The following is a 21,421-nucleotide window of genomic DNA, read 5'->3' on the forward strand; positions in this document are numbered from 1 at the left end:
TTCTGTGTGGAGGTTGCATGTTCTCCCCATGAATGCATGGGTTCCCTCCGTTTATTCCGGCTTCCTCCCACCTCCAAAGACATGCATAGGATAGGTTTATTGGCAATACTAAATTGGCCCTCGTGTGTGAATGTTGTCTGTCTATCTGTGTTGGCCCTGCGATGAGGTGGCGACTTGTCCTGGGTGTACACCGCTTTCCGACCGATTGTAGCTGAGATAGGAGACAGCGCACCCCGCGACCCCAAAAGGGAATAAGCCGTAGAAAATTAATGAATGGATATATATATATATATATATATATATATATATATATATATATATATATATATATATATATATATATATATATATATATATAAACAATATCAACAGGCACTTCTTTCTGACTGAAGGCCACCATGCTTCCTCGCGAACAGGTGTCGCCCCGCCCCCCACCCCGCTCTGTGACTATGGGATCACATCCGCATTCCACAGGGGGCGGAGCTATGACGCCACCTGTTTCTGTGAATGGTCTGCCCGGCTCGTGCAGCGTTCAGTGTGGCGCGAGGCGCGTGGGAGCTAAAGACGGAGGGGGAAACATCGTGAAAGTTTTCTTTATAAAACATGGATCTCCCTCGACGACAATTCTTCTCGTTTTTATTCTTCAACACTATATTCGTCAGCCTCCAGTCCAAAGAACGTAAGTGACGTTTTTTTTTAAATTGTCAAACCATAAAAAAAGGTAAAGTTTTAACCAATGACTCGTGATGAGTCAGGAGATTGGAATTTGAACGTCGTCAATTCAAGTGTGAATTTTCTTCCGTAAGACTGGGAAAGACAAGTGTTTGATTTTTTCTCACTGCTTTACTTTAAAAAGAAAACGTGCAGGTCCATTTTCAATGTTATACATGACATATTAGCAGTGAACAATTTTGAATGACGTTTTGATACATAGTTACAGACAATGAAAAGCTCTACTGTATAATCTTGAGCATCCTTTGTCAATGCCCTTCTAAATCAGGGCTCTCAAACTTGTGGCTCTTGGATCATTTGAGGCTCGCATCCCCATATTTTGTGGCCCTCTACTTAAAATACCAGTAGAAAGAAAAACAAGTTGACTCTATATGCTTGATTGTGTTTCATTGTATCCATTAGAGGTTGACTGAAATGAAATTTTCGTATTAAACGGGAATAGCAGGTCCATTCTATGTGTCAAACTTGATCATTTTGCGGTATTGCCATATTTTTGCTGAAAGGATTTAGTAGAGAACATCGACGATAAAGTTCGCAACTTTCGGTCGCTAATAAAAAAGCCTTGCCTGTACCGGAAGTAGCAGACGATGTGCGCGTGACGTCACCGGTGTGAGGGCTCCTCACATCCTCACATTGTTTATAATGTGAGCCATCAGCAGTAAGAGCAATTCGGACCGAGAAAGCGACGATTTCCCCATTAATTTGAGCGAGTATAAAATATTTGTGGATGAGGAAAGTTGGAGTGAAGCACTAAAAAAAGAAGAAAAAAGAAAAGGCGACAGCTCCAGGCGGCGGCAGTGGGAGAGGTTCAGATGTAATTAGTCACATTTACTAGGACATTTATGGAAAATCCCTTATCTGCTTATTGTGTTAATAGTATTTTAGTGAGATCATGAAGTCATACCTGAAAGTCGGATGGCTGCGGTGAACGCCAGTGTCTCTGAGAGAAGCCGAGGAGCCAAGATCACAGCTGCCTTTTTGAGCTGCAGGATGAGGTCGCGTAATCCACTCAAGTCACCGGTAAGAGCCGACTTAATATCACAATTTTCCCATCCAAAAACTTGCTGGTTGACGTAGAGAAACATGTTCGCTTGACCGCTCTGTGTTAAAGCTTCACAACAAACAAAGAAACACCGGCTGTGTTTCGGTGCTAAAGGCAGCTGCAATCCACCGCTTTCCACCAACAGCATTCTTATTTGACGTCACCATTATTAATTGAACAAATTGCAAAAGACTCAGCAACACAGATGTCCAAAATACTGTGTAATTGCGCGATGAAAAGAGACGACTTTTAGCCATAAGTGGTGCTGCGCTAATATGTCCCCTCCAACCAATAACTTCACAAACACGTGTCATAATACGCGTCATCATTCCGCAACGTTTTCAACAGGAAACTCCGCGGGAAACTTAAAATTGTAATTTAGTAAATTAAAAAGGCCGTATTGGCATGTGTTGCAATGTTAAGATTTCATCATTGATTTATAAACTATCAGACTGCGTGGTCGGTAGTAGTGGGTTTCAGTAGGCCTTTAGAACGTATTCGATTGGATTTCCAAGTCTTAAAGTATGTGAAAATCTAAAGATCACAAAATTTAATATGGACAATTTCAATTTTGAATATTCCGCTTCGAATGTCTTCGGCAATTCCCGTAGATCTGGGTTGAGGTGACGTCACAATGTGAACGCTTCTGCACTCCGACCATGTTAGATCAGTCATACTGGAATTATGCAAAAATTACAAAATGATGTTTGGATTGATTGAATCTTTTATTAGTAGATTGCACAGTACAGTACATATTCCGTACAATTGACCACTAAATGGTAACTCTCGAATACGTTTTTGAACTTGTTTAAGTCAGGGTCCACGTTAATCAATTTGTGGTATGTGTTGTCTATCATTCACAATCCCTTTCTAAGACATGAAGACATGTTTTTCTTTTTTTTCCTGCACTTTATGTCACATCTATGGATCATGTTTTGTTTTGTCATGTTATGTTTTTGATTTTGGACAATCAGTCACGTTTTGCGCTTCCTGGTTTTGTTTGTTTCCATGCCAACCTCATTAGTTTTCACCTGTCACGTCCCTGTTCTCAGCCTCACCTGTTTTCACTAATCATCAAAGCTATTTAAGTCACTCTTTTTCTTGTCTTCGTCCTGGGATCCTCACACTCGCACGCACCCTATCCATGCTGTTCAAACCTCCACGTCCACAGTTTCATGCCGAGTAAGTTTATGTATTTATGCCACAGTGCTATTTTTGTTTTGTATGTTCATAGTTCATTCATGCCAATCGAGCAAGTGTTTTTGTTTCCTGTTTATATTTTGTAGCCAAGTTTTATACCTCCTTGTGAGCGCCCTTAGTTTGATTATTTTTGATTACAGTGTTTGTTTATTTAATAAATCATGTACCTGAATTCATGCCTGACTCGTCCCACATCATCCTTGCATCGAGGAAGCACAAACATCCACAGCCCAAACTTGACACTTTAAGTCGTAAAAAAACCCCATAAAAAGTCAGCTAAAAAGTGAGTCAATGGGGGCTCTCTATTTCGCCCACAACGCTCTATAAACAATCATCCAAAACCCACCAACAATACTTTTTGCATATGGTGACCTGGATATTAACCAATTAGCAATATTATTATTACTATGTTTTAGCGGTCCACTGATAGCAGGGAGGTAACTCACTTTTTCTGCGGCATTGAGACGCCAAGTATGGTGCTGCTGCATTGTCGCTGCAAAGTTATTCTAGATCATCTGAATCAATTGCGGGAATCTCTGTCAGATTGATAATATTTTTATCATATCTATTTGCACGCAAACTTTGTAAGTCTTTTGGTGTTATAAATCAGATGTATATGATAACAACTTCAAAATAGATGCAACTTTTTTTTTTTCAATTTTACTGGTACTTCACCTTCCTAGTTTAGTGTAATTTTGTGGCCCACACAGCCTGCCAGGCTAATAGCTAAATCTATTATGGTAGTCTTAAAATCCCACTAAAAAGAACAATAACCACAATAACGATGCAATCACAAAACATACAGCTCAGCAAACAAACAAAGAGTAACTTCCTGTAACCAAGCTGAAGTGTCTTTGACCATTTCTCAGGGAACTTAACAGTGTCCAAATGTATAAGGTTAACCTTTATTTGAAATTTAAGGCCTATAATTGCTCAGGGTCTCGGGGGCTGCTGGTAGAAGTAAGTTCACTGTAATAATAATGGATTATATTTATATAGCACTTTTCTAGACACTCAAAGCACTTCACAGAGAAGTGGGAACCCATCATTCATTCACTCCACATTCACACCCGGTGGTGGTAAGCTACATTTGTAACCACAGGTGACTGATGACAGCGTGACTGCCAGTTTGCGCCTACGGCCCCACCACCCATTATTCATTCACCAGCGTGAGTGGCACTGGGAGCAAGGGTAAACGGTCCTGCCCAAGGACACAACAGCAGTGATTTGGATGGCAAGAGGCGGGGAGCGAACCCGCAGCCCCCAAGTGTCTGGCGAGGCTGCTCTACCCACCACACCATTTTTACTGTACATGATTTATTCTGCAGTGATGGGAAAATAATTACAAAGTCCTCACAATACTGCAAACAAGGGCATATGGGATAATGCCCAATGTTAGGGCTGTCTAATTTAACGTGTTAACTCATGCGATTAATCACTAAACATTATTGCATTATCATGTATAAGTGTAGATTAATCGCAAAATGTATATGCTCCTTTAGCTTGACCGCAGATTTTTACCTGAAAGGCAGAGCATGTTGCTTTACGGTGATCAGATCAATGCATACGTCAGTGCAAAAATAAGTGAGAGGATTCCGACTAGTGTGTTTGCTTGCAAATTTCACTTGAAAACAAACCCTTACGTGCATTCCAGTAAAGCATTTTAAAAATGTTCTTCAATGTAATGAAAATGCATTTGTGTCAAAATATGGGGGTCTTTTTTTATATAGCTAATTTATATCATGCAATATTTTAAAACATTGTTTGACATCACTATTTGTAACACAACCCCTAAATTGCTAGCATTTAAATTCTCCCCTCATCGCTAAAATTAGTATAAATATAAAGCTATTTTTCAACAAAAGAGGAAAGATTTTACCTACATTTAAGGTAACAACATTGCTAACACATTTTGCATATCAATATATGGAGTAAAACTTCTAATGTACTAAAAACCCATGACAACAACGGTGTCTGTATTATTATTATTTTTTTGTTTCGTATTTATTTGTTCCTCAGGTTTAGAATAGTTTACCTAAATTCCGCATGTTATGGAAATAGCTGATCAATGGCATCGGGGCGTGGGAGCACCTGTGTGATGCCCAAACATGTCCCGTTTAGTTTCACTCGTCCCACACATTCTTGCTTTTATTCTGCCATGGTGTCCATGCCTTGTTTTTGTAGACACGATTAGAGATGTTTGTTGGTGGTGGGGGACACGCTTAATAAGGTGTTTAAATCTTACCGACATGCTTGATTAAACTGTCAAAGGGCGGCATGTGGCCCCCCCGCCCCCATTAAGCTGATGGCCCCTAAACTCACCACTATGGACACAGGACACATTTTGCTTGTGTCCTCCTAGCATTCCTGTGCCAATGAGCATATTAGGAGAACAGTGTGTCAAATACAGCTGGAAAAAAACTTTTGTGCCGTTTTTTTGCTCACCCTTGACTCAGTCATAGGAAGTAAAAGGTCAATTTCTTTTGCCATTAAACGTGCTAAAGTTATATATTTATCTTACATTTTTTCAAGGTGTAACAATGTAAATAAGTTTTATTGTAACTCATTGTAAGGATTTTCTGTTTGTGTTTAGATATATTGCTGGATATGAGGTCTTCAGGAGGAGAGCTGGGCTGGCTGACTTTGCCATATGAGAACGGGGTGAGTATTTATACCTCAACAAGCATTTTTAAGACCGCGGGTCAAAGACTTTCTCTCTGTGATGTGCTAACTGACGACTACCAGGGCCCCTCTCCTTGTTATTTACCTAAAAAGTTACCTTTTGGGAGGCTTTGTTGTATTTAAATCTTTTCTAGGTTCGTCAATATTGCATTTGAGAGTGTTTTCATATGAACACAACAATCCAACTTGGCAGTATGTTTGTAGAGTTGCGGGTGCCAGTAACATATCTCTATCTATAGTTTAGTGGTTTTCTATCTAAAAAAGGCAGCAGGACGTGGCTCTGTCGACTGTGTGGGATGTAGATAGTAGCTGCGCTCTAAAGAACAAAACTTATTGAATGTTCTTTGGCCCAGGAATTCCCCTCCCTTCCCTGTCGGAAGTTTTGCTTTCATTTCAGTGTACTTACAGCGTATAGCTTTGTTTTGATTACTGTTGTACATCACACCACAGAAATTATAGTATTTAGTTCCTATTCAGTAACTAAGAAGAACTCATTTGACAGTAGATAAAATCTACTGCTAAAAGTATGTTTCATTGCACTCATTTTAATTCCCTGATATAAGTTTTTTTTTTTAAATAATACGGTTTTCATATACCATCTTTGTTATCGCACAGCCAAACAAATCTGTTTGCCTCGAATCAACATACAAGTAAAAACGTGTTCGACTTTTGTACGCGACACTTTTTGTATGTTTCAACTATTTTCTTATACTCTTGGTTATTGTACGGCCAAACATTTCACATAACGAAGTCGTCCGTTAGTCTGCCTATAATTTTATGAAATTGAGTACCCAAACAAAGAAACCACGCATCTCTCACAGGTGCAGGAAAAAAAATCAATCCACATCCTAATTGTTATTATTTATTGCAATTCTTAATTAATTAATTGATTTTTCAAACTTTTTTTAGGCCATCTTGGCGTTTACTCAGCGCTTGTAGATGTTAAATGTCAGCAGCCAAGAAGAGCTTTTGTAACCTGTTTTGAAAAGGTTTTATTATAATTTATATACCAAATAATATATTCCAAGAACTGCCATGAATCGAGAATTGATTTTGAATTGAATCATCACCCCAAGAATCAGAATGGAAATTAATCATGAGTTATTGTAAGATTCACATCCCAACTGTCTCTGTACTTTTTTTCCCCACAAGCTTTCAAAAATATCAAAGTGACGTTAAATGTTGATTTCAACAGTTCATTCATCATTTTATTGTATGATATTATGTTGATATTATATCATTTATATGTACATATTTTGGTTGTCTGGAACAAATTAATTTATGGGGAAAAAAAAATTGGTTTTCATGTGTTCCGGTTTTCTTTAGACTTTTTGGAACAGATTACTTCTAAAGTAAACCAAAATAATAATGTTCTACTTTAATGCACCACAGTCTGCAACTTAGGTAATAATAACTCTGTACTACGCTTCATTTTCTATCTTTAATTCAAGCTAGTTAAATGTGTCCCACTATTCCCGTAAAAAAGTAGTTCAATTTCAATGCTGAGAAAGAAGTATTTTCATCTTACTACCAGTCATTGCTTCCCTATCTCTTAAAAGTCTTTAATTGCAGCGCAACAGCAACTATAAAGCGCAATGTTAGTTGGTGTATCCACAGTAGTGATTGTTGGATTTGTGTGTGCGTCACACACAGTGTGTTTGTGGAAACCCACACACGGAGACTCACACACACACACGCGGAGAGCAGCACATGTCCAGGCCAATAATCCTCGTGTGTAAAAACTGTGCTTTATGGGCTCCTCACTCAGCGGCCAAGGACGAGGTGTCTGCTTCTTGAAAGCAACAAAACTTAGGAAAAAAATGTCTTTTTTTTGTGGTTGTGACCTCTCAAAGTTGACAATGTCCCTGTGTCTTCCAGTGGGAGATTATGCAGACGGTGGTGAACGGCTCCCTGTTCTATACCTATAGCGTATGCAGCATAGACTCCACGGAGCAAGAGAACTGGCTGCGCACAACTTTCATCCAGCGGCGCCCGGGCACTGCGCGCGTCTCTGTGGAGCTGCGCTTCATCGTGCGGGACTGCAACACCATTGACGGTGCTTCCGTGTCCTGCAAAGAGACCTTCAACCTTTTCATCTCTGAGGTGGACGCCGATGTGGGGACCAACTTCCGCAAAGGGCAGTTCCGCAAAGTGGCCACCATCGCTCCGGATGAGGTCACACGCGGTGTGCTAAAGGTTAACACAGAGACCAGGACGGTGGGATCCTTGTCCAGGAAAGGCTTCTACCTGGCCTTTCAGGACATGGGTGCGTGCGTAGGAATCCTCTCCGTCCGCGTGTACTACAAGACCTGCCCATCCACGGTGAAGAGCCTGGCGGCCTTCCCAGAGACGGTGGCAGACGCTCTCAGCGAGGTAGAGGGTGCCTGCGTGGAGAACGCAGTGAGTGGGTCCACCCCACGCATCTACTGCACGGCAGAGGGTGAATGGGTGGTTCCCGTGAGACAGTGCCAATGTCTGGCAGGCTACGAAACCACCGGGGACTCGTGCCAAGGTAAGAAGCACTTACACATGCTGTCAGTCATGTACAGTAGGATAAGACACAACCGCTGCTCGCGATAGCTGTGAATAATGTGTGCGGAGGAGGAATGTTTATTATTAACATGTCTGCTTTGTTTGTCTGACACCCTGCTAGTAAATCATGCTGAGACATGGAACAGACCTGTTTGGTTTCATTTTGGTTGGCAGCAGTTACAGTTGCTTCAGTTATATTTACTTCAGTCAGTTACTTTAGTGACAGCTACTGCAGTCACAGTTGCTTCATTCACATATATTTCAGTTAGTTCATTTAGTTACAGTTACCTCACTCAGTTACTTCAATTACTATTGCTTCAGTTGCATTGGCTTCCGTTTGGCCGTTAAGAGACTGTGTTGCTGTTTTATGGACTCGATGTGGCCGAGCACAGCCCACAGAGATGTACGCTGCATCATACCACATCTACTTTTAGTATGTTGTACTTTTACGGGAAGAAGTATGATTGTCCAAGTTCTCTGTGAAGATGAAAGAGCTGCTGGAATGGGAAAAAACCAATAGAAAAACCTGGCAAAGATTCAAAGTAGATTTTTGCACCTACATTTAATTTATATGGATGCAAGTAGTGAGTCACACTATAATCACTCTTCAGTTTCCCCTAAATCTTAATCCGTGTTCTTAGCAAAGACATTTTGGACAATTTTATGCTTCAAACTTTGTGGGAATAATTTGGAGAACGCTCATTTCTATTCCAGCACGAGCGTCACACAGCAAAATTGTAGCATCCATAGAGGCAGGCTATATTTTACCACTGGTATTCCAACGCTACAAAATGATTATTATAATAATAATAATGAATCAGACAAATACTGAAAGGCTCTAAGATAGCTTGAAATAACAGAATGAATAAGTGTGTGTTAAGAGTGTTAAAGCAGAAAGTAAGCAGATATTAACAGGCTACACAAAAGGGGAGGTTAGATCAATCCATTTATCGGTAGTGTCGATACCATGGGTAGTATCATTATATGATCGATACTAGAGTAATTACATTGATATTTTAATTTTTACAAAATAATCGTTAGCTAATTTTTTATGTATACAATTTCAGGGAATACTTCCCTGGTCAAAGGAAGCCATTAAGGGCACATACTAAATGATTCAAAAGAGTATAGATAGTAGAGGTGGGAATTTTTTTTGGCCCCGAACATTTAGATTCCGATTGAGGTATTCGAGTCGAAATAACAAGATTGTGATTTTTTGGGGTATAAATTGTAATAAAACATTTTCAAAACAGGTTGCAGGTTGCAAAAGGTCCTCTTCGCTGCTAACGTACGACTTACTGTATACGTGCAGTGTTGTCCTAAAAAATATATTTTTTTACATTTTATTTAAAAAAAATCACCCAATGTTATTTAATCTTATAAAAAAAAATTGAGCAACCTCAACTCCAACCCAGTCCCAGCTATATCATAATTAGGACAGAAATTTACCAACCATTTGAGAAGACATTCAAATACAATGTTAATTATATACGATACTAAAAAAAGGAAAACTATCCATCCATCCATCCATCTTCTTCCACTTATCCGAGGTCGGGTCGCGGGGGCAGCAGCCTAAGCAGGGAAGCCCAGACTTTCCTCTAAAAATGTGTAAAAGTATCAAAAATAATAATAATGGCAATAATATTTTTTTTAATCCAAAAATATATCCGTAAAAAAATTTTTGCAAAAAAAAAAAAAAAGTATATATATTACTTTTTTTAAATCGATTCTCAAAAATGTATGAATCGATTTAGAACCAGGATTAATAGAAATTGCAGTTTGGACGTGAATCAATTTTTTTGAAGTTTGTTGTCCCTGAGGGAAAGGAGCACCATCTTATTCATTATAAAAACAAACAGAAGTGGAAAAATAAAATACATAACTGTGGTGTTGCTACTGTATGTGTTTTTGCTGTGAGGGTGGAAAATGGCCTTTCTTTGGCATGCCAGGGTGTGGTGTATGTGTGAGCTCTGTGGAGGAAGTGTGGGAGGACAGGAGGGAGAAGAGGAAGGAGGGAGGAAGGGCACGGTTCTGTGCGGGGATTTCTGAAAGGAATTCCTTCACCCTGGCGTCACCTTGCTGCTCTGATTGACTAAGGAAAGGCCATGTGAGTTTGTCAGAGTGACTACCTGAGCGCCGCCGCTTCTCCTCGCATAGCATTTGTTTGCGTTGGTTGCCAAGGCAACCAGAACCACAGATTACAGGGATGGGGCTGGCACGCCTCTCTTGAGTCAGCCTGTGGTTTATGACTCCTGCTCTTTCCAGTCACCTTGACTGGCGCACTCTCCATTCCTCCATGTGATCATTCAGAGCACTGACGGGCGATGAAAAGCATTTCACAGAGGGAGGGGTTCTTCTACTGAAAGCGTGGAGGAAGTTCTGGCAGAGGAATGTTCTCTCTTGACCACTGACAAACTCTGAGCCGAGCTCCGGAAACACACGTTGTGCATGAATAGTTGAGAGGAAGACAGCAAATATTTCCGAGGGATTAAAAAGATTTCAGGGCTCGGAGTTTGACCTGGTATTGGGAATGAAAACACTGCCGGCCTTTGTTTCACTACTGTAACGCCACCACTTCATTCCAGGCTTTAGGTGTCAGGGAAAGTGATCTTCCCGTTGACTTACGGTCTGCATGTGTCTTCACTGAAGAGCCCAACTGTCGTGGGAACAGGAAGCGGGCAAGCAGAGGAGGAATGCTGACTGACACAAATAAGCAGGTTGTCGGACGCTGCAGTTGGCGCTGGGAGGGCGGTTAGGTCCATGGCCGCTTAGTTAGGTGTGGAGTGTAATTTAGTCAAGAGGATTAGTGGAGCAACAGGACAGCTGTTACTTGGCTCGCTTTGCTTCCCTGTGCTCTTTCATCCGGTTGTTAACACACGCAACCAGCAGCCTAATCCGTGTTCCCTTCGTTAGAACAATAGAGTGACACAGCCAACGAAAGATTCAATTAACAGATGCAACGATGCGGAACTCCAGTCCTTTTCACTTGTGTGCTGTGGTCAAAAGGAGTGCGGGACAATTAGAAGCTTAAACGTCCGTCAACTGGTGAAAACAAGTTTAAGGAATGAAGCTTTCAGTGCAGACATTGCTCTAAGGACACAGCTCAACTCCACATTCAGGATGTTGTTCACGCGTGGCACACATGGCGCTCTTTTACGAGCAATGTAACATGTTTATGGCTCCACTCTGCCCAGACCGACACACAATAGATGAATGGAGCTGGACTTTGTGCTATGTGACAGAGGTCCTGGCACTGCAGCTCAAGATTAAAATGGGCTGGCCCCCTTTTCTTATGCAGAGAGACCCCCACACCCACCCAGTGATCCCCCAGAGAGAACTTCTGTTGGTGCCCCACTTCAGCACTTTTCCTCACATCCCCTTTAAGTCTTTCTATTCATCTTGATTCTGCCTGCTCCTTTTGTGTCGCCACGGTAACACTTTATAGTATGTATGTATACGTATAGGTTGATCAATGGACTACAGGGTGTCTAGCTCAATGATCAATACTCCTTACAATGATCTGATAGTGCACTGCTGGATGGACAGATGCTTAGGAGGCAACCAGTGGATGCTTCACGAATGGGGAAGAGAATTTCTTATTTGACTGTGATGAGAAAGTATGCATGTTTCCATGCACACTAAAAGTCACACTGGGCTCCAATTGCGTTTCCTCTTCCTGAAACTCTTCAAGCATACGTGTCATCGTTTGCTGTGAGTGGAAAGAAAGCGGAAAGAGAGGAAGCGTCCGTGCATGCCTGCTTTATGTCCAGTCGCCACCTTCTCTAACCTCTCATGGCCCGGAAAGGCTGCTGGCTTATCGCTAAAGCGAAGATGTCCACCACTGCATGCCACCAGTGTCTGATGTGGCGCTTCCTTTGGCAAAAACACTCAGGTTATCTGCCAGAGCTCACATTGCCTGATGGATTTCATGTGTGACCTGAGAGCAAGCCTTCAGGTGGAAAAGGCAAGTGCAGGCACATCGTGAAGGAAATCCCTCTTCATTCCTGGGCATACAAAGAGCCAGTGATTATAGGTTACTCACAACAAAAGCTTCCTGTTGGCTGAAAGAACTAGCATTACACACACAGCCGCATTGTTTCCTCTTTTTGCCCTCATTTAATCCGAATTCAAGCTAACACCTTCTTTTGTCTCTTTGACACAGAATGCAAGCCGGGCTACTTTAAACCGTCTGTGAGCACGGAGCTTTGTCAGGTGTGTCCTGACAACACCAAACCATCTGCAGCTGGCGCCACACTCTGCCATTGTGAGGACGGTTTCTTTCGCTCGCCGTCAGACCTGCCGACATCTGCCTGCTCTGGTAAAAAAAAGGCACTCGCTGATAACATTAGCAGTTGCTACCTCGAGCCGTTCAGACTAACTCCCCTGTCATCCATTTGTTCCTAAAGCTCCACCCAGTGCTCCTCGTGACCTGACCTGCACCACCCTGTCAGCAGACGGCAGGCTCCAGTTGTCCTGGAGTGCACCACGGCTGAGCGGAGGGCGCAGCGACCTGAGCTACAGCGTGCGATGTCAGCAGTGCGAAAGGGCCTCATGCGCCCCTTGCGGCGAGAAGATCCGCTTTGAGCCTGGTCCCACTGACCTGCAGGACACCACGGTCATAGTCAGTGACCTGGACTCTCATCTCAACTACACCTTCACCGTGGAGGTTCACAGTGGAGTGTCCCAGTACAGCACTTTGAGGCCCACTGCCACCATCACCACTGCTCTGGATTACACTGGTGAGCTCACTCTCCCACTCAGCAGCTGAGTTCACTAAGAAATAATGTTTCCATGCAAGGAATACTAAAGCTGAAACGTGTTGAAATGAATCACTAACTGCTCCTTACCCACCAATGACCTTAGACCCCCCGAAGGTTACCTTGATCCACGTGGATGACCGCAGTCCCACCAGCTTGTCTCTGTCCTGGGCTTTGTCCCGCAGACCTCCTGCCCACGTCAGTCAACGCTACGAGCTGATGTACCGCAAAAAGGTAAGATCAGCACTTATCATGTTCTACCTTCTGGAAGATGATCTCATTGCTTCTGTTTGTGAAGGACGGAGATGGAGCGCGTGACGTAACCTCCTACACAGTCCTGATTCTGGACAAGAGCTCGGTGCACATCAACGACCTGACACCGGACACCACGTACATGTTCAGGGTGCAGGCGCTCGGTCCAGAAGGCGGCGTCGGCAGCTACAGCGCGGAGTACGAGTTCCACACCTTGCCATTAGGTAGAGCTGTCCGTCCTGCCAATCAAGTCAAATACTTTTATGTCGTCTCATTGAACGACTTTTAATTTTCTTCTTCACAGCCGAGTCCCAGACCCAGAACTCTTCCACAATGGTGATGGGGTCTGTGGCAGGACTTGCCCTCATTCTGCTGGTGGTGGTCATCGTGCTGCTGCTGCGCAAAAGGTTGCTCTTAGATAGTACTGTAGTACTAATTGTCCAAATACATCTACTCATTTTTAAATATCCTGCTGCTACCTTACTAAATATTACTTTCCTTATATTAGGAGGCTGAGGTCTCACCACAGAGGAGCCGAGGATCCTTACTTTTCATCAGGTACAAACTCATACTAGTAATATTAACTGCCATTTGTAATACACTCCTTACAAAGTCTAACACTGCAGTATAGTGTTGCAAAGGTAATAGTACCGTGTTGTTTTTCAGATCAGTTGAAGCCTCTGAAGACGTACGTTGATCCTCATATGTACGAGGATCCCAACATCGCCATCCAGAAGTTCGTGACAGAGATCGATCCAAATGCCGTCAGCAAACTAAAAGTCATTGGCGTAGGCAAGTTTTTGTGGTCGCTTAGCATTCTTTCTAAGCTCGCCGAGGCCACGAAAGTCACCCTCCTCTTGTGTTCTTGCTAGCAGGGGAGTTTGGGGAGGTGTTCCGAGGCACGATGAAAACGTCCGGGCGAGGCGAGGTGGCGGTGGCCATCAAGACCCTCAAGCCGGGCTACTCGGAAAAGCAGAGGCAGGACTTCCTGAGCGAGGCCAGCATAATGGGACAGTTCTCACACCCCAACATCATCCGCCTGGAGGGAGTCGTCACCAAATGTCAGTCTGGGAAACAGCAGCAAAGAAAATCTTGAAGCATTTTACTCAACTTTTTCTTTGGCTTTACAGTCAAGCACACCATGATTGTGACAGAGTACATGGAGAACGGAGCTCTGGACATTTACCTGAAGGTACACACAAGCTAATGCTGGAGCATAACATTTGTATCAGGTTCTGCTGGGGTACATCTGACCAAAGACGTTTTTCATGGCGGACGTGTTTTTGAACCCCACAGGGCCGTGATGGAGAGATTCCCACCTACCAGCTAGCAGGAATGTTGCGTGGAATATCCGCGGGCATGAAGTACCTCTCAGACATGAACTACGTGCACCGAGACCTGGCAGCCAGGAACGTTCTGGTCAACAGCGACCTGGAGTGTAAGGTGTCAGACTTTGGTCTGTCACGTGTCCTGGAGGACGACTCTGAGGGGACCTACACAACCAGAGTGAGTCAGTGCTCCTCTTGAAGATCTTTAGTGGACTTTCTATTTAAAATAAATCCCACGATAATGGTATGCAAGTGTCAGAACTTTAGACTGTTTCAAGGTGCTTTTAGTAATCCCAGGTGTGTGTGAGCCCGCGTGCGTGCGTGTGTGCGTGTGGCTTTAAGGCTAACGAGCTGTGTTTGACTCTGACAGAGTGTGTGTCTCCTAGAAGGACTATTGCTTACTTGATCCACTTTAGACTGTAGAACGCTTGTGCAAGCCTGTTTTTTTACAAAGTGGTGGGTGGGCCCATCCAGCTAGGGGCAGGTCAAAGGTGGCATCATGTCAATGAGAAGAGGTTTTTACTTCATGGCGTCATCCTGAAAAGATGCAAGTTGTAAAGCGAGGATTTTAACATCTCATCACACAAAAGTGACGGCGATGATAAATTTTGATAATGTTTGGTGTTCAAAAACACATATTAGTGTTGCAATATTATGGAAATGTCACTTTTGCATGACTTTTAGTGTTTTTGTGAATTAAAAAATTACTCAAAGTGGCTTTTCCATCAGGGAGGTAAAATTCCCATCCGATGGACGGCGCCTGAAGCCATCGCGTACAGAAAGTTTACGTCAGCAAGCGACGTGTGGAGCTTTGGCATCGTCATGTGGGAAGTGATGGCGTTTGGAGAAAGACCCTACTGGGACATGAGCAACCATGAGGTAGTCTTTGTCACCTCGGCAAAGTCCGAAGCTGCAGACTTGTGACGTCAGACAGCAGCAAGACAGTCATTCATCCATCTAAGCTGTGATGTCATGATTAACAGGTCATGACCGCCATCAACGAGGCCTTCAGGCTGCCTGCGCCCATGGACTGCCCCTCTGCCATCTACGAGCTCATGCTCCAGTGTTGGCAGCACGACCGCGCCACAAGACCGCGCTTCTCCGACATCGTCAACATCCTGGACAAACTTCTGCAGAGTCCTGAATCTTTGACCACCATCGCAGACTTCGACCCACGGTTCGTCAGTCACTGTGCTTTTCAACTAACTATCCAACATTTGTCAGCTGCATTTCTTTTTTAATACTAGGATCAAATTGCAATTATATTTTGACCCTTAAAATTTTAAACATTCTGGCCTTTAATTTATAAAGAGCTTTAAAACAAGCACAAGAAGGTGAGGCAGACAAAACATCAACGCCAAACACAAACGTTAGCTACAAGAGTGAAATGCATTCAATAAAAATAGTCAACCTATTTTATTGATAAAAGAATACAAACACTTTGTGTGTACAAACATGAATATTGACACATTAAGCAATTCGGCAGCAAAGCACACTTGCAGAAAACAGAAAAAAATATTGCTGCCTGCTTTAAATGGGAGAGAGTAGCACTATCTGGTAGTAGTCCCAACAGAAATGGTAGCAAAGATTTGCATTTGTTTATGTTCAGATAAATGTGGGATCAAACATAACATTTAATCAGTGGCCTAGTGGTTAGTGTGTCCGTCCTGAGATCGGTAAGTCGTGAGTTCAAAACCCCGGCCAAGTCATACCAAAGACTATAAAAATGGGACCCATTACCTCCCTGCTTGGCGCTCAGCATCAAGGGTTGGAATTGGGGGTTAAATCACCAAAAATGATTCCTGGGCGCGGCCACCACTGCTCCCCTCACCTCCCAGGGGGTGAACAAGGGGATGGGTCAAATGCAGAGGACACATTTTGCCACACCTAGTGTGTGTGTGACAATCATTGGTACTTTAACTTTAATTTAAATTTTTGGTCACAAGGATCAAGTGTGACACTTTTTGTGTGGCTTTGCTTTTTTAGGGTAGGTAGAAGAATTACATTTTTAAAAGTGTCTTCAAACTACAGAATTCATAAAATGTACTCGATTGGAATGGATGCCGAATTTGGTAATTTCTAGTTACTACCGGGTACCGATTTACGTAAAATCAAACAAACAGGAGCATTTTTCCAATCATTTTTTGTAAACTCAAACAATTGGCAGGCAAACAAGTGTATTCATGGCGGAATGCCTCTAAATCCGTGATTCTCAAACTGTGGTACGGTAAACACGAGTTGTGCATGGGCTCCATTTAGTGTTACACAAAATAATTACTTGATTGAAGTACAGTGTTTTATTTTACTAAATTTAAACAGTGTTACTGGTCATACTGCTTGTATACTGGTTACATTAATCATCAGCCTTGTTTTTAATTAAGACTTAGGCCTACTATGTTACTGTATTTTAATGTTGGTCATTATGGTGTTACTTGGAGAGCCACATTTTTTCTAAGGTGGTACTTGATGAAATAAGTTTGCGAACCGGTGCTTTAAATAATGTCATTTTTATTGTCAGCAAAGCAAGCATGCCTTACAGAAAAGTAAGGCTCAACTTTTCAAAATGTGTGCACATGATGCTAATTTACATTGGATATGCCATATACGTGCTACAGATTAGCATTAGTGAGTTCAACACCACAACTAATGAAAAAAGCAACTAAGAGGCAAGTCACAATCAAACAGTAGGTGTGTAATAAGTACAATACTTACACTATAAACACGTTTTAGGACTCAAAAAAACTGGAATGAATGCATACTTGCAAATGATTCTACGATGTGTAAGAAAACAAAATACAGGTCAACAAAGTACAGTTATCAGTTTACTGTTAGATCCATCCATCCATCCATCCATTTCCTACCGCTTGTCCCTCTCGCGGGGGTGCTGGAGTCTATCCCAGCTGCATTCGGGCGGAAGGCGAGGTACATAGAGGTGTGGAAAAAAAATCTATTCGAATTTGAATCACGATTCTCACGTTCTGCGATTCAGAATCAATTCTCATTTAAAAAAAATCTATTTTATTTTTTAATAAATCCAACAAAACAATACACAGCAATACCATAACAATGCAATCCAATTCCAAAACCAAACCTGACCCAGCAACACTCAGAACTGCAATAAACAGAGCAATTGAGAGAAGACACCATGAATCGATTAACCATGAATTGATTAACGTGGACCCCGACTTAAACAAGTTGAAAAACTTATTCGGGTGTTACCATTTAGTGGTCAATTGTATGGAATATGTACTGTACTGTGCAATCTACTAATAAAAGTATCAATCAATAAATCAAACACAAACACGACACAGAACAAACCAAAAGTAGTGAAACAAAAATGAATATTATCAACTACATTATCAATAATAGTTATAATTTCAGCATAGCAGTGATTAAAAATCCCTCATTGACATTATCATTTGACATTTATAAAAAAAAAGAACATTAGTGTCACTGTGGCTTACACTTGCATCGCATCTCATAAGTTTGACAACACACTGTGTCCAATGTTTTCACAAAGATAAAATAAGTCATATTTTTGGTTCGTTTAATAGTTAAAACAAATTTACATTATTGCAATCAGTTGAAGGGCTTCACAGTGGAAGAAGGGTTAGTGCGTCTTCCTCACAATACGAAGGTCCTGAGTAGTCCTGGGTTCAATCCCGGGCTCGGGATCTTTCTGTGTGGAGTTTGCATGTTCTCCCCGTAAATGTGTGGGTTCCCTCCGGGTACTCCGGCTTCCTCCCACTTCCAAGGACATGTACCTGGGGATAGGTTGATTGGCAACCCTAAAAAAATTGTCCTTAGTGTGTGAATGTGAGTGTGAATGTTGTCTGTCTGTATTGGCCCTGCGATGAGATAGCGACTTGTCCAGGGTGTACTTCGCCTTCCGCTCAATTCCAGCTGAGATAGGCGCCAGCGCCCCCCCGCAACCCCAAAAGGAATAAGTGGTAGAAAATGGATGGGCAATCAGTTGATAAAACATTGTCCTTTACCATTATAAAAGCTTTTTACAAAAATCTACTACTCTGCTTGCATGTCAGCAGACTGGGGTAGATCCTGCTGAAATCCTGTGTATAGAATGAATACAGAATCCTTTTAAATCTGGAAAAAAATCGTTTTTGAATCTAAAATCATGTTGAATTGGGAAAAAAAAATTGATTTTGAATCAAATCGTGACCCCAAGAATAGATATTGAATTGAATCGTGGGACACCCAAAGATTCGCAACCCTAGAGGTACACCTGCTTCACACTAACTTTCACACATTAGGGCAAATTTACTGTTGCCAATCAACCTATCCCCAGGTGCATGTCTTTGGAAGAAGCCAAAGTCATTTAAATATCAATAAACGGATTATTAACGATTATCATATGAACACAAAAAAGTACAGATAATTGGTATCGTTGAGTACTGGTATCGGTTTCAAAGTTCCGGGAATTGGTTTGATTGATTGATTGATTGAGACTTTTATTAGTAGATTGCACAGTACAGTACATATTCTTTAAAATTGACCACGAAATGGTAACACTCGAATAAGTTAGTGAACTTGTTTAAGTCGGGGTCCACGTTAATCAATTCATGGTACCGTGTCAGTTGAAATGTGAAAGTTACCATGGCTAATCTTCAGAGAGGATCAAGCAGTGACGTGCTGTCCAAATAAGATCCGTTTGACGGACTACAAGAGTAATCAATGACCACTGCTGTCCTCGTGCAGCGTATCCATCCGCCTGCCCAGCACCAGCGGCTGTGACGGCACTATGTTCCGATCTGTCCCCGAGTGGCTGGACTCCATCAAGATGAGCCAGTACAATGAAAGCTTTGCACGAGCGGGCATCACAAGCATGGAGCAGGTGCTCGCCTTGAGGCATGAGTGAGTGCACGCCATACAGAAAACCTGGGTATTTCATTTCTTGTAGCTAACGCGGCTTCTTCCTCCCCGTTGCAGAGACATCAGGAATATTGGCGTCCGCTTGCCGGGTCACATGAAAAGAATCGCTTACAGCATCCTCGGCCTGAAAGACGAGAGCAGCCCTCTGAGCGTGTTTGCAGTGTGACGCGCTGAGCGCGGGTCCAACACGGACGTGCACTGAAGCCCTAAGAGGACTAAACCCGGAGCCTCAATCTCCTCCTGGCTGAACACAGGAACAAGACTGAAAACACTAACGTACTTTAAAACCATCGTCATCGTCACACAAACTTGTGTTGGACTGAATTATGCGCTTTGTCATGAACAGCTCATTTTTATGATCTCTAGAACTTTGGAACCACGCTTCCACTCAGGGTAAAGAATCACAGGATCCTTTTTTGAATTTACATTATGTCTTAATACCGCCATAAATGTTTATTTAATATTTATTTTCTTTGATATTTATGCTATTTGTTGGTGGTAAATAAAGTCAAAAGTTATGATTGCTGGATCTTCATACACTCAATGACACAGCATTAGGTACACTTGCAGATATATGCTTGCTGCCACAGAGGAGGGAACAATACAGCGTGCTTGTAGTTTTACTACGTTTGACCTACTGCAGCATTATTAGCAGGAATTTAAGGATTTAAAAGATAATCTTATTAAAGCCTCTTAAACAACCTTGAATACTTTTGACCTTTGACCTGTGCTGCGTTAGAAAGTTTACAATGAACATGATAATGCTGTAATAAAAAACAAAGCATTGACAACGTGTAATTAAAAAGTAACAAGCAAATTTTTTTCAGATCTTTTCAATAACTTTGGACATGTAGCTGAGATAGGCGCCAGCGCCCCCCGCGACCCCGAAAGGGAATAAGCGGTAGAAAATGGATGGATGGATGGATAATCTGGGGTTTTTTGCCATCAAAAATGCCCAAAACCAGTTACGCCTTTTTTAAAAGGCAAAGCCGACACTTATGTATTCATGGGGGAAAGTACGATTACATAACATGTCATGATAACAGTACATTAAAACAATGCACTCATAACAGTAGGAATGTGTCCAAATCAGTCTTGATAGAAAAAAAAACATTTTTTTAAATAGTGTTAACAAAATACAAAAGCACAACCTGGCCAAGGTTCATGCAATTATCCTCAAAACCAACCTACAGTATATATTTTAGAATGTTCACTTTGTAGTGATCTACTGTATATCATATTTAGATTACCATTTTAAGACTAAGCCCTTGTATGAAGCAAATCCTGTGTGATATGACATAGATATTAATGTTCATGGGTCACTGAGGAGCAAATTAGCATATAGGTTTATACACTGGGGCAAAAAAGTATTTAGTCACCAAAATGATGACAGAGGTCTGTAATTTTCATCATAGGTACACTTCAACTGTGAGAGACAGAATGTGAAAAAAAATCCAGGAATTCACATTGTAGGAATTTTAAAGAATTTATTTGTAAATTATGGTGGAAAATAAGTATTTGGTCAACCATTCAAAGCTCTCACTGATGGACAGAGGTTTTGGCCTTAAAATCTCACGATACATGGCCCCATTTATTCTTTCCTTAACACGGATCAATCGTCCTGTCCCCTTAGCAGAAAAACAGCCCCAAAGCATGATGTTTCCACCCCCATGCTTCACAGTAGGTATGGTGTTCTTGGGATGCAACTCAGTATTCTTCTTTCTCCAAACACGACAAGTTGAGTTTATACCAAAAACTTCTATTTTGGTTTCATCTGACCACATGACATTCTCCCAATCATCTGCTGTATCACCCATGTATCCATTTTGGTATAAACTCAACTCGTCCTGTTTGGAGGAAGAAGAATACTGAGTTGCATCCCAAGAACACCACACCTACTGTGAAGCATGGGGGTGGAAACATCATGCTTTGGGGCTGTTTTTCTGCTAAGGGGACAGGACGATTGATCCGTGTTAAGGAAAGAATGAATGGGAACATGTATCGTG

At 42.0% G+C, this 21,421-nt stretch overlaps 1 protein-coding gene across 1 annotated transcript; it reads left to right on the forward strand.

The window, feature by feature from the left end:
* Window positions 1-519: 519 nt before the first annotated feature.
* On the forward strand, window positions 520-19,936 carry epha2a (eph receptor A2 a). The gene is made up of 17 exons (XM_061874621.1): window positions 520-679; window positions 5,568-5,635; window positions 7,535-8,168; window positions 12,351-12,506; window positions 12,595-12,927; window positions 13,052-13,179; window positions 13,244-13,421; window positions 13,502-13,604; window positions 13,706-13,755; window positions 13,864-13,989; window positions 14,073-14,258; window positions 14,328-14,389; window positions 14,494-14,703; window positions 15,255-15,404; window positions 15,509-15,702; window positions 19,242-19,397; window positions 19,473-19,936. The coding sequence occupies exons 1-17, from the start codon at window positions 604-606 to the stop codon at window positions 19,579-19,581; spliced, it is 2,919 nt and encodes a 972-aa protein (XP_061730605.1). The 5' UTR covers window positions 520-603; the 3' UTR covers window positions 19,582-19,936.
* The last annotated feature ends 1,485 nt before the right edge of the window (window positions 19,937-21,421 follow it).

The sequence above is a fragment of the Nerophis ophidion genome, linkage group LG16 (assembly GCF_033978795.1).
Source record: "Nerophis ophidion isolate RoL-2023_Sa linkage group LG16, RoL_Noph_v1.0, whole genome shotgun sequence".
NCBI lineage: Eukaryota > Metazoa > Chordata > Actinopteri > Syngnathiformes > Syngnathidae > Nerophis > Nerophis ophidion.

Excerpts from the sequence above, each read along its gene's own strand:
- epha2a (XM_061874621.1), top strand. The coding sequence starts at position 604 with ATGGATCTCCCTCGACGACAATTCTTCTCGTTTTTATTCTTCAACACT. Across the intron at positions 13,605-13,705 it reads GTGCTGCTGCTGCGCAAAAG|GAGGCTGAGGTCTCACCACA; the intron begins GTTGCTCTTAGA and ends TCCTTATATTAG. Across the intron at positions 13,990-14,072 it reads ACTAAAAGTCATTGGCGTAG|GGGAGTTTGGGGAGGTGTTC; the intron begins GCAAGTTTTTGT and ends TCTTGCTAGCAG.